This window comes from Onychostoma macrolepis, chromosome 03 (genome assembly GCF_012432095.1).
Source record: "Onychostoma macrolepis isolate SWU-2019 chromosome 03, ASM1243209v1, whole genome shotgun sequence".
Classification (NCBI taxonomy): Eukaryota; Metazoa; Chordata; class Actinopteri; order Cypriniformes; family Cyprinidae; genus Onychostoma; species Onychostoma macrolepis.
The window spans coordinates 23,688,750-23,702,167 of record NC_081157.1 but is presented as its reverse complement, the minus strand read 5'-3'; the positions used below and the strand labels follow the sequence as shown (position 1 = coordinate 23,702,167).

The 13,418-nt window shown below is 38.5% G+C and overlaps 1 protein-coding gene across 18 annotated transcripts in view; it reads left to right on the top strand.

Moving 5' to 3' along the window:
- The window catches only part of nfixb (nuclear factor I/Xb), a 166,129-nt gene that overhangs the window by 45,587 nt on the left and 107,124 nt on the right, over positions 1–13,418 (top strand). For 7 of the 18 annotated variants that reach the window (XM_058770972.1, XM_058770971.1, XM_058770980.1 and 4 more), the window contains one exon: positions 3,383–3,914. In XM_058770972.1, the coding sequence (XP_058626955.1) occupies positions 3,383–3,914 (532 nt within the window). Of the gene's footprint in view, positions 1–313; positions 407–699; positions 2,116–2,139; positions 2,392–3,382; positions 3,915–13,418 lie in introns of those variants that run through there. The other 11 variants (XM_058770984.1, XM_058770976.1, XM_058770968.1 and 8 more) reach the window with 7 other exon arrangements.

Here is a 13,418-nt window from a genome sequence, read left to right as displayed (position 1 = left end):
AAATGCATTCATAAACAAATTCTGCTCTCCTCTGGTTGTGTGCTTCAATTAGCATCTTATTAGAAACCTCAAGCAGGTGTTGGTTTTGACACGTAGTCTCCGATTTGAAAGAGGAAGCACTAATGAAGAGTTTTACTGCGATGGGAGAGCGTTATCACCATACATCCGTCCAATGATGTTTTCTTGGTCTCTCATTTAAGAGATATTTGCATATGTTTGCTAATCCAGCATTTCAAATCAATTCCTCTTTTTTGTGGGAAGAACAGCATCCAAGCAGTCATTCACTGATTTTTTTTTTTTTTTTTTTTTAAAGAAATCGGCAACAAGAATTGATCAACAGCTCCGTCTACATCTCGGTTCGTGTCAGATCTGAATATCTCTAGGAGTCTCTGCTCTACTTTATGCTGTAAGCAGCTGTTGTTTTATATTCTTTTTGATCGCAAGATTAAAGTATTCCCAAAACTCAGATAGATTATGATTGCGTGTAAAAAATAAAAAGCAGCATTTACACTCCCAGTCAACTCAGTGAATAAAATCATGACATTTGAAAAGCATTTTAGAGCATTCGTTGGCAAATTTCTGATGCACATTCAAATTTGTGCAATTAAACTTCGGAAAACCTTCCAGTTGTGACAAAACAGTGCTTGCGTTTGTGCTTGAAGTGATCTTATACACTCATTAGTGCTTGACCATTTTTCATTTCTAAAATTGGCTAATGGGAGATTTTGAAGCTGACACAACTTCTGTTATAATTGATTTTTTTTGTTTTTTTGTTGCAGGGACATTGTTCCGAACAACTTTTCGAAGTTTTGTGTGCAACTTGAGGTCTCGCGTCCTTCGGCCTGCTGCATTCGGCCTGAGCTCCTCGTTTTCTCAGACAAACACAGCATATGTTTGTTTTAAATTAGAGATGCACACGGGGAGCGAGGGGTGCGCGGTCGCTTTCCTCTTTGTCTCGGCCTCTAAATCCACGAGCAGCTGCCGGCTGCAGGGTCTGCTGGGAGTTTCGGAGAGAGCCGTGCGCTTTCTCCCATTGGCCTGTGCCAAGGTGGCGTTACGCAAGCCGCGGCGACCGCGACCCAGACTTAACAACACGGTTGCCATGACTAGCTTGATGGGATGCTGAACTTTGCCTCGGTGGTGGATAGGAACTTGTCAAACTGGCAAATTGTGCACCACCGGACTGGACTGCATGCTCTCAGTCACTCACTCTCTCTCTCTCGTTCTGCCACCAGCCCCCCTCCTCTCTTTCCCCTCCCTTTCAGCTCTTCAAGCTAACGTATTGGCTGAGCTACAGGCATCTTGTTGCCAAATAGGTGGGCCCTACTCGTGTTGGCAAAGACTCAGGCAATGGTTAAGGAAAGAACGCGGAGAGGACGAGAGAGAGCGAGCGATCGAGAGAGAGAGAGAGTTGGAGAGAAAAGGAGTAAAAAAAGCAGCAGCACTTGGGTTTGCCAGCGGTCCTGCGAGCTCGTCCAACATTGATTCGGTTCTCTTTTTTTTTCCTGCCCGTATTCTGTGCTTTGCATTAGCCAGCTCCCCCCCACCCGCCCCCCTTCGTCGCAGGAGTGTGCATGCATGTGCGCGCGTGTGCCTGCGTTATGTGTGTGCCGCGTTCTCTGAGTTTTTTGCCGGATCCAAAGATCTAAGAAAACACTCATTGCGCTTTGCCAAGGATTTTTTTCCGGCATTGTTTAGATTTTTTTTGTTTTGTAATTATTTGGAAAGCGAAAGCATTTATTTTAAGCGCGGTTGCTTTCCTAGTTGTTTTTTTTCTTGTGTGCACACCTTTTATTTCATTTCATTTTTTTTTTTCATTTTTTTTTTTTTTGCAGCAGCAGCATTTTTTTTTTATTAATAACCAATTTTACCTGGAACGGCAAAGCAAAGCAAAAGAAAATTCCTGATCTTGAAATTAACTTCTTTCCGCCGGCAATTGGAGCGTCTCCAGTCTTCTTTCCTTTTTACCCAAGTTTTTTTTTTTTGGTCGCCAGTTCTTCATCTTTGCCAAGCCAGCAGTTGTTGTTTCGGCGTGAGTGGCAAAGAACTGGTGCGGGTGGATTTTTTTTTCCCGTCCTGAACGGCGTGCCAAATTTATGATGAGAGTGCAAAATGGTAACTACCAGCCTTTCTCTCTCTTTCTGCTCCTGTCTGCAGTGTGTGCTTTTCACGGTGCTATCTGCCTTCTCGATTGTCGAAATGTGAACATGCCTGGATTTCTGCACAACAGCAGCCCGCAGACAGGATTTGATGGCAGGTCTTGAAGGGACGCAGTTTAACCGCGGTCTTGTTGTGGCGAGAGTTGGCGGAGAGGGTCTGGGGCACGGCGGCCCTGGCACTGGGGCACCGTGGCGCGGTTTAGGCTTTGTCACTGAGCGTTGTGTGGTGAAGGTATTATTGGAGAGCTCAATGAGTCTTCCGTTGCCGTGGGGATCGCCAAGCTTTTCTTGGCCTGACTTGAGCTAAAGAAGCTGCTTTCTGTGAATTGCAGAATCCCGGAATTCCTGCACAGCCTCTGAGATCTTTAAACTGTCTGAAAAAGAGCCTCGTTTAGCTTTCAATTTGCTTTTACTTTCATTTAATTTAAAGTCTTTGTATTTGTGTAGGATAATTGTGTCTGAACTTAAGGGGATTTTGCTTTATGCATGCTTCTGTTGTGAAAATTGAAAATAATGATCGATTACATTCTCATAATGGCTTTCAATTTACATTCTATTCAGTCTTAATATATGGATTTTATTGATTCATTTTTATGTTTGCTCAGCATTGAAAGAAATGCCAAAATTAGATACTAAAAGCAGAAAATTGACATTAAAATTCATAACAATCAAATGGCTTTAATGGAATGTAATGATAAATGGAGACTAAACAGAATGTAAGAATGTATTATTTCAATTGAAAAGAATAGTTTTTCCAAGTTGGACTAAATTGATTTCTACACTGTTAAAAATAATTTTCTTAATCTGTATTTTTAGTTGTTTTCCAGTAAAAATATCCCTAAACAAGATAAATGTACTTGAGGAACACATTTTTTTTAAGATAAGACCTGTTTCCAGAAAGAATATTCTGAATTCAGTTTATTTTTTCCTTATGTTTACCTCATTGGCAGATATGTTTATTCTTTGAACCTCTCTAAAATGATTGAGATTTATGCTTAAATCCTAAAATGCATTCAAATGGACCTAATTCAGCATGCGTTCTCTTTCATTTACACTATTTTATATATTTTTCATGCAAAAGCAAGACGAAATTGTTATTTGCAGATGAGTAAATGTGATTGCATGCAATGTATCTTTTTCCAAAGTTCTCAAACATTAATTTTTAAGTTCCACGAAAGTCTCTGAAGTTAGCTTTTTTTTGTTTTGTTTTTTTAATCCAACAGGATGAATTTCATCCCTTCATCGAGGCTTTGCTGCCACACGTCCGTGCGTTCTCCTACACCTGGTTCAACCTCCAGGCCCGCAAGCGCAAGTACTTCAAGAAGCACGAGAAGCGCATGACGAAGGACGAGGAGCGCGCCGTCAAAGACGAACTCCTGGGCGAGAAGCCCGAGATCAAGCAGAAGTGGGCGTCCCGTCTGCTCGCCAAGCTCCGCAAAGACATCCGGCCGGAGTTCCGCGAGGACTTCGTGCTCACCATCACGGGGAAGAAGCCGCCGTGCTGCGTGCTGTCCAACCCCGACCAGAAGGGCAAGATCCGCCGCATCGACTGCCTGCGGCAAGCGGACAAGGTCTGGCGCCTGGACCTGGTGATGGTTATCCTGTTCAAGGGAAGCCCGCTGGAGAGCACGGACGGAGAGAGACTGGTCAAGTCCCCGCAGTGCTCCAACCACGGCCTCTGCGTGCAGCCGCACCACATCGGAGTGTCCGTGAAAGAACTGGACCTGTATCTGGCCTACTTTGTCCACACGCCAGGTGAGTCACAGTCACACACACACACACACACACACACACACACTGAAATCTGCCGCTGCGTAACCCGGTTCAGGAAACACAGTCCGATTCAGTTCCGGGCTGTATTCCAGAAATGTACTTGAATGCAAATATATGCAAATACAGGCTTTGTTGTGTTTATTTCTTTGTTGTTATTTGTGTGGTTGTGATGAAACTTTAAGGAGTGTGTGTGAAATTGTGAGATTTTTTACTTTTTGTGTGTGTGTGTGAACTGGTTTCTAGGTTATGTTCGCTGTCGAGTGTGTATTATAATGCACCCATACCTTTGATAGTTGTGTGTGTGTGAGATTGTGTATTATGGTGGTGACAGCTGGCCTGCTCCCAGCTGGTGTAAAGGCCAGGACACACACACGCACACACACACACACACACACACACACACTGGTTAGTTACACTACTGCCTTTAAATAAACACACCAATAATCAGAACGATCACATTCTCTTAGACAGAGAATGTACTTTCGATTTACACTCTTAATTTATGTATTTTATTTATTTATTTTTGTTTTGCTCAGCATTCAAATGTCAAAATTAGATATTAAAATCAGAACATTAATATTAAAAATCCCAACAATGAAATGACTTTCATGCAACTTAATGATAAAGGCAGACTAAATAGAACATTCAGAAGTTCATAAAATGTAAAACATATTTTGTTTTATACAGGATAAAATATATATATATAAAATATAACATATAATGTTTTTATTCCAGATTTGCAGAAATAATATATATTTATATATAAAATATTTATATTTTATTATTATTATTATTATTATCAGTAATAATAATAATATAATAAACAAGATAATTGCTAGGATTTTATTTCTAAATATTTAATGTCTTCTGCACCTGTAGTTTGTTCATTTAATATGTATTTTTTATTCAATTAAAATATTTAATTATTTTTTTAAATGTATTGTTGTTGTTGTTGTTATTTTTATTATTATTAACAGTAATAGTAATAAATAACTAAATGTCAGGTATTATTTCTGAACACTTAAAGTAACGCTTTCTGCAACTGTTACAACAATAATAGTTTGTTCATTTAATATGGATTTTAATTAAAAATATGTAAGTATTTTTTTTTTTTTAATGTTAGAATTGGTGTTTGTGGTTTTGTAGCGGTTACAAGTTTTTTTTTTTTTTTTTTTGTCAGATGCACTGTATCTGTATCACTGTATGTTGGTCACTATATTGGCGGCAGTTCTTTGGAAAACACAGAGAGAGACGCTCACAAACGGCGCAATATTATATTTGCAGCTATTTACAGGCAGCTCAGTTATTTAGCTATTATCTGTGCACTCAGAGTATGTGAACAGGCAACATTTGACGGCGGTTTTCACCTTTGTTGTGACACAGAGCCATAATTCTGTTTGTTGGCAGGGCCTCCGAAAGAGATTTTGTTGCCCATGCCGAGTTTCCCTTTCGCTCCGTGTGGAACTCAGCGTCAGTTAGCCGGTTCACCATGCCGTTCTTTTCCTGTTTAACGGTATGCCAGGACTCAGATTATCTCCTGCTGACCCGGCCGAATCTCCTGTCTTAATCCGGACGCTATTAAAGCGGCCCGATGGCTCATTGTTCCGGCCACATCCGCTTTACCATATTGAGGGAATATTACTGCAATGTTTGTTCATTTCCCTTAAACACTGACAGACCCCATTTTACGCAGTCGGTATTTTGTGAAGATTATTCTCAAAGCAAACATTTGCATTTATTTTTCGACTGCAGTTTTAAACGGCAAGCGCCTGCCAAAAGCCAGGCCTGGTTTAGATCACTTCTGCTTTTGCTGTCTCTGAAAATCAGCGTTTACATTTCGGCTCCAGCATCTGAACAACTACACATACTGTGATATTTGCACGCTGTAGATCAGGAGGCACGATTCGTGTATAATTTACTCTCCAGGTCTGGTTGTTTAGTGGTTTATTGACAAGATGCGTGTCGTATCGCCCCCTGGGAGCGGTTAATGACGTTAAACTCCGATGCTTAAATACCCAGGAGCTCGACGGCGTAATTACGCTCGGTCTTCTCGCCGTACGCCGGCTGTATTAATGATGATGATTAATGGGAGTTTTTGATCGGCCGTCTCGCGCAGCTCCAGAAAAAAAGTTGTTATTTTTCTTCTGCGTTTGTCAGAATGATGGATGTTTTCTCCCGGGTTAGTCATCTCTGGAGCTCGCCACGTCATACGGCTTCCATTATCGCGCAGTCATGATAAAAACATGTGCCTGCTCTCATCTCTAATCGAGCTGTGTCCAGCTCAGACAGCCGATAAAACGCCGGCCGCTCTGCCAAGTTCTGTAGTCAGGCGACGGCTATACAGCTCTGTGTTGTAAAGGAGAGAGAGAGGGACAGACACTGAAAAGAGGGGAACTAATGGTGGCCTTTTCCTTTCAGAAAAGGAAATGTATGTATATAGTCGAACGACAAAAGACTCTTAAAGTGCGGTCAAGCGTTAAATCACTTGTTTCACAGCGAATCATCTATTCAGGATGGTTTCCACAGCTTTCAAAGGTGTTGGAGATATCAGAGAGGTGTTGCGATTTCTAGCGGGAGTTTAAAAATAAAGATGGATTTTCTGCTGTGGGTGTTTGATGACGGTGTGAGCTGCAGACTTTACATTATTTTCTGCATCATTTTTTTTTTTTTTATTCGAGTGGTTGCATCTCTTCAGAAGTGACAAAAGCAATGAGACTGCTTGCCGTCAGGCCTTTGGGCAGCAGCGTTCCTTCTTGGCTGGTAATCGAGGTGATTCCCGCTGCTCCAGGCTTTGAGGCCCTTACCCTGACCGACAGCAGACAGTCACCCGCACTGACCGCTGACACGCCGCTCTGGTCACCTTCACATTTGATTTGATTTGGAGCTGGGTGCACTTTTGACTCTCTTTCAGCAATGTGAAGGTGTTGCTTGGATCGCACTCAGGAAGCTGGTTTTCCTGTGTTTATTGTGTTTGTGAGAGAGAGTTTGTTTAATTACAGGTGCTGGAAAAATGTTAGTCCATTTGGATTTAGCTTTTACTTTTTGGCTGTTTTTAAAAATATGACATAAGAATATTTTGAAACCTGTGTGTTATAGCTCATTTGTTTAGAAATGGTAAATCTTGAGTATTTGCTTCAGTGATGGCAGGAAATTTTTATATATATATATATGTAATATATACGTAATATATATTTGAAGTAATGTGTTTTTATTTTTTAATATAAATGTAAATTTCATAATTAAAATTTTAATAACATTTTTCATTAGTTTTTAATATATTCATAATTTCATAATTAAATGTCACAAAATCAAAATTTAACAAAATACATATTGTTGTTTAATAAGTGTATTCGTAAATTAATTTTTATAGGTATTTTATCATCTTTCATTTTAACAGTGAATTTCTGATGCTGTATTTTATATTTTGAATTTATAATACAGAAGTGTTTAAATTACATTATTTAAAAAATATTTTATCAGTATATTGATAATATGCTAATTCTAACTATTTTAATATATAGTATAGTTATGTTTGCTTATTTAATGTGTGTAGGTGAAATATACAAATAATAATTTCCCTAAGGATATTTACAATCATTCACTTAATAGTTATGAGAAAAACACACAGCCATATCAGATGAGATAAATATATTTATTTATTAATTTGAAGCAAATAAGATGGAAAATGCATGGGAAATGCACAAGAAGTGTGTGTTTTTCCTCTAGTATTCAAACACTAGTTTAGCACAGTCTCGTCACCGTGAAAGAAAGTCAAAAACAGCAGAATTCAGAAGATAACTGCAGCTGAAATGGAAAAACAGGAGAAAGGTTGAAGGAGGAGAAGGATTGACTTTGGCTGGGCTCTGCTTTTTTTTTTTTTTTTTTTACGGCCTTTCGTTTGGAGGAAACGGGCAAATAAAACCTACAGAGGTAAACCAAAATGCCCCATATACTGCACACATAAACATATAAACAAACAGAAATAATGTTAACCACAGATATGAATATTCTCTGGCAATTTAAACGAGATTATATCAACAATAAACACACCAAATGAATCCTCCTCCTGATCAACTATGAATTATTAGTAATGTTATTATTTGCATTGTTGCATTTGTTAAAACACAGAATAGAACAGCGGGCAGAGAATAAAGACGGTGCAAAATGCCAAAATGGAAACAAAAGCCGGTCTGCGAAGGGAACTTCGACTGGTGTGTGTGTTTGGCACTGCCGCACGGATCTCAGCTTTTCAAATCACGCCACACGCTCTGCCAACATCCCTCTCTCTTTCCCAGCCTCTCCTTCCATTAAACCCGCTTTTTCAGGCCTTTTCCTCTGAACACGTCCTCCCTCTCTCGCCATCTTAACACCTCCGTCAATGCGCCGATGGGAAAAACAAGCCTTTACCTCGCTCGCAATTCCGTATAGAAATATACACTCGCTCTCTCTGTCGCAGGAAGACGCGCTTTTTTTTTTTGGAGCAATTTTGTTTTTTAATGATTCAGAAATTGGCCGCAGCGAACGATCCCATACGCTGGGAAAGCCGCGTTCCAAATCAAAATGGAGAGTTTGGCAGCGCTGACTTTGGCTGCCGGGCTTCTGTCTGTGATGTTAGATGTAAAAAAAATACGGGTCTGATAGATCATCCAGCTAATCGTGTTTAAGTACATATATTTTTACACAAAATCACCCTTTAGGCGTCTGACCCGAATGGTCAAACTGTCACCAGCTGAATTAAAGTTTCTTTAACTTCTGAAGTGTGTCAGGAGAACCGGCTGAAGGCGGCATTAGCGCATGACACTTTTGACAACCGGCTTTTACCAGAGGAGAGTCACAGAGTTTGACATGAGCCCTCATAGGAATGTGTGTTTTTGTGTGTTTGCACTGTGACGTTATTTCTACACGGGTGTGTACGGCGCACTATGAATGACATGCCGGACAGGCTAATAGCGGCAGTCAGACTGAGCGAATAATGATTGGAAAATGAGGGCTATTATTGAACTAGAGTAAACAGCACAGGACTCTGGTGAAAAGACCTCATTCACCACAGCGCTGGAGTGCAGCGGCTTTCTTCTCCTCAGGGGTCCTCCTGCCGCTCTCAGAATCCGCCTTTTGTTCACCACAGAGACGGACAGAGAGAGAGAGAGGGGACGGAGCCCGCGCCGGTCTAACGAGACCTTCGTTTTGTCGTGTCGATGAGGCCGTTTCATTACTGCAACAGTAGACACACTGACTGCCCAGGGGGCACTGACAGTAAAAAAACACTTTTTGCTGCTATCATGGTTTTTTCAATACCTTTGTAATGCAGTACATTTATAAGCTGCTGATTTGCAGAAATTTACTGTACAGTGGTGGTAATACCATGGTAGTTTTATGCAACTTTTTAGAGCTACTGCTTTTTCTCTTACAGAAATGTTACCATATTTTATTTTACAGAAATACGGCTGATATGGATTTTCCATATGCTAACAAAAAATACTATGGAACTACAGTGTTTTTTATTTTTTTTGAACAGTACTACGGTGATGTTAGTAAATACTTGACATGGTATTTTGTTTTCCCTAACGAAAAATTTAACATGGCAAAATAACAAAGTGCAATGGTAGTACCTAGGGCTGCACGATTATGACAAAAATCATAATTGCTGATTATCCCCTTGAGATTAATAACGATTATTTTGAACAGATTTATGCCATTGTTTGAAGCTGCATGCCATATTTTTATATAAAATATATATTTAAAAAAGGCTGAAAACACTCTTCCTGAACTTTTATTGCTTTTCAATAGCATTGAGCCTCAACTGTACATTGGTTTGGATTCTTCTTTCAAAAAAAAAAGGTAAAATTATGCATGGTATAATAATGTTATACTAAAACTAAAAGAAACAAATTGGTTTACTAAAGCTATATATTTCATTTACAATTAAACAGACGAAATTTCAAATTACAGTAACATTTTACAGTACAATTTCTATTATCAGGGCTCCAGACTAACATTCGAGAGCAGTGGCACCAGCACCTGATTTGGTAGCACTGTAATATTACAAGTTTTGTCTCTTAGAAATGCACATTAGAACAGGAGCTTGAGTTGGGATGCAGATGTACATTTAATAGTACCCGTGTAAAAACTGTAACAGCCTCATCTTTTATACATAACCAAAAGTACAGCACCTCATTACCATGGTAAAAAAGTAGCCTAACTATATGGTTTCTATGGGGTTTGCATTGAAAAACAGTAGCCTAAAGACATTCAGTCAATTAAAATCCACATCAACTGATGGAATAATTAACAAAATAATGTAATTATATTCCATTACTCCTTTAATATATTTAGTATATTAATAATGTAATAATACTCAATATGAATATCCTACTTTTCTGCCACCGTACCATTGTTACCGTTAGTGTTACTATAGTAAAACTATGGTAAATGTGGGTGATTTGTGGATTGAAACATCATCTAACTGGATCGTTGTTGCACTGTTTCTGCTGCTTTCTGCATCAGTGTTGATGAGAATAACAGCTCTTTAAACTAGTTTAAATGAAAGAGACGTGATTTGTACCAGAGAACTCTGCGCTGAAGTCGAGTGCTTCTTACTGGATTTCACAGCGTTGTTTAGTGCGTGATCGTGACTGGTCACTGTAATAAACGCATACGCTCTAAGCTCGCGCTGTTTTCTTTTGAGGCGAGCGGATAAAAGGTCCATGTGGCGTGCAGTTCAAATGAGTACCGCTATTTTGTTCTGCTTTTGGCGTTTAACATATCTATCATGCACAACAGAGTGACAACGACTATCAGTTAGACAAATCCAGTGTGTTTGAGTTTGTTAAACCCCGCGCTGCAAACACCTCTTAAGCACACAGAATAATGCAAGTGGACATTTTTAATTATTTATTTTTGTAATCGCGGCTTTGAACGATTATGTAATCGTGGCATCCATAATCGTAATCGCGATTAGAAATTCGATTAATTGTGCAGCCCTAGTAGTACCATATTCTTTACATATTTACAGACACTTTTTGTCACAACATAGTACCATTATAATAAATTTGTGACCTGCTGATTTGTATTTCTCTTACAAAAATTATATCAACAAAAAATACTATGGAACTACCATGTGTTTTTTGGTGTTGTTGTTGTTATATTTTTTATCTTATTTATGATTTTTTTTTTTTTTGGACAAGGTACCATGGTGATATAGTAAAAATCTGAACTGCTAGTTTTCCCTTACAAAAATTTACCATGGTAAAAAAGCTAAAAGTTCAGTGGTGTGTTTTTTTGTTCTGTTCTGTTCCGTGTTTTTTTTTACATTTTTTTTTACAGACATTTTTACTGTTAAAATACACTAATTGTATGACCTGCTAATCTGTATTTCCCTTACAAATATATATATATATATATATATATATGTATATGTATGTATATATATATGTATATGTATATATATATATATATATATATATATATATATATATATATTAATGAAATACTATGGTATTACTGTGTTTTGTTTTTGTTTTTGTTTTTTGCCATGGTGCCATGGTGATATAGTAAATATTTGACCTGCTTTGTTTTCCATACAAAACTTGTTATAATAACAAAAAAGTACACATTTTTAAATATTTATTACTTTAGCATTTTTATCCAAGTGTCTCTACATGGTACTGTTGCAATACAGTAGATTTATTAGATTTTTTACTGAAAATGACTGTGGCAGTACTATAGTACAGTGATAGGATCAGATGATTAACATGGTACTGTTTGTTGTTTTTTTCTTATGAAGAAAATTACATTTCTCCAAAGGTAAGTGCAAATCAGCAGCAAATCTGCCATATTTTCAACATGATTCTATGGTGATACAGTACATTTATTTTCTTTACAAACATTTGCCATGGTGTGTGTGTGTGTGTGTATATATATATATATATATATATATATGATTACATTTCCATAAAAATGTTCAAGTTTTTATAATCTTTGTTGTGATAAAAAAATGTGTGTTTCAGAAACTTCTCACACATTGCTTCAGGGGTCTTTGGCACTGTATGTGAATGCTAATGTATGGATGTTTGCTTGGAGCAGAGCGTGAGCAGGTTTCTGTCTGTGTGGAAGTGCTCGCTTGTGTGTGTGTGTATAAATGCACGTGAGCTAGAGAAAAATATGCATCAGGGCAGCTCAGGGACGCAGAGTGTAAACTAGGTGCTAATGCCTCCTTTTGCCTGTTTTGTCAGTGCAAACGTTCTAATTAATGGGAATGGAATAAATAAATTAAGCGGCTACGTCGCTCCACAGCTGAGCAGCGAGAGAGAGCGAAAGAGAGGGAGCGGCTGTGAATTTCTCTTCCTGTTCCACTTATCATGTTATGACCTATTAGCCCAGGCTTTGATGCAGAGGCTTTTGTCTACACACACACAAAAGCAGCTTTATTCTGTCAGATTTATGAGGTATTCATGTAACTAATAAAATCATTTTCCTCCAGATTTGAATTCATTGTGCATGTAATTGACTTTGCAGAGAGTGCACTAAAATATATGCAAGTAAAGAGCCAATGCTGGTTAGTGTTGTTTGCTAAGTCAAGCATTATTACTAAGGCTAAAGGAATATTTTCATTTTTGAGTGAACTTCGTTGAAAATGCCCTCACCCTCAGGCCATCCAAGATGCGAAGTTTGTTTCTTCATCAGAAACATATTTGGAGAAATTTAGCATCACATCAGTTGCTCACCAGTGGATCCTCTGCAGTGAATGGGTGCCGTCAGAACGAGAGTCCAAACAACTAATAAAAACATCACAATAATCCACAAATAATTCTCATGATGTGAAAAGCTGTATGTCCTCTGTCTGTAATATTGCTTTCTCTAGTGAAAAAGTCATTTTGTCTGAATCAGGAGAGAAATATGCACAGATCATTCCAAAACAGATCTAAACCAATATATTAGTGAATATTGATGTGAGAGGACAACAGGATGGACTTTTTCACCTGTGGAAACCTTATAATGGATTATGGACTTGTATTTTGGCCAGAAGCAACCATTTAAAACTAAAATGGTGGCTTTATTTATTTCAAATATGCACCATTTCACTTCACAAGACATTAATTGATGGACTGGAATGGTGCGGATTACTTGTGGATTACTGTAATATTTTTATCAGCTGTTTGGACGCTCATTCTGACGGCACCCATTCACCGCTGAGGATGTGATATAATGCAAAATTTCTCCAAATCTGTTCTGATAAAGAAACAAACTCATCTACATCTTGGATGTAACACTAAGTATTAAACTTTGTGTTTACGTTGTGGTATAGTTTCTGTTGGGAATGCCTCTGTGCTGTCCCATAATCCCTTGCAACATCCACAACCTGTACAGACCCCTGTTTACTCTGATACATCTTGCCGTTCCAGTCTTTGCCTCTCTCTCTGTCTTACACACACACACACACACACACACACACACAGGACGGCCAGTGCAGGTGCAGTGATTAGAGCA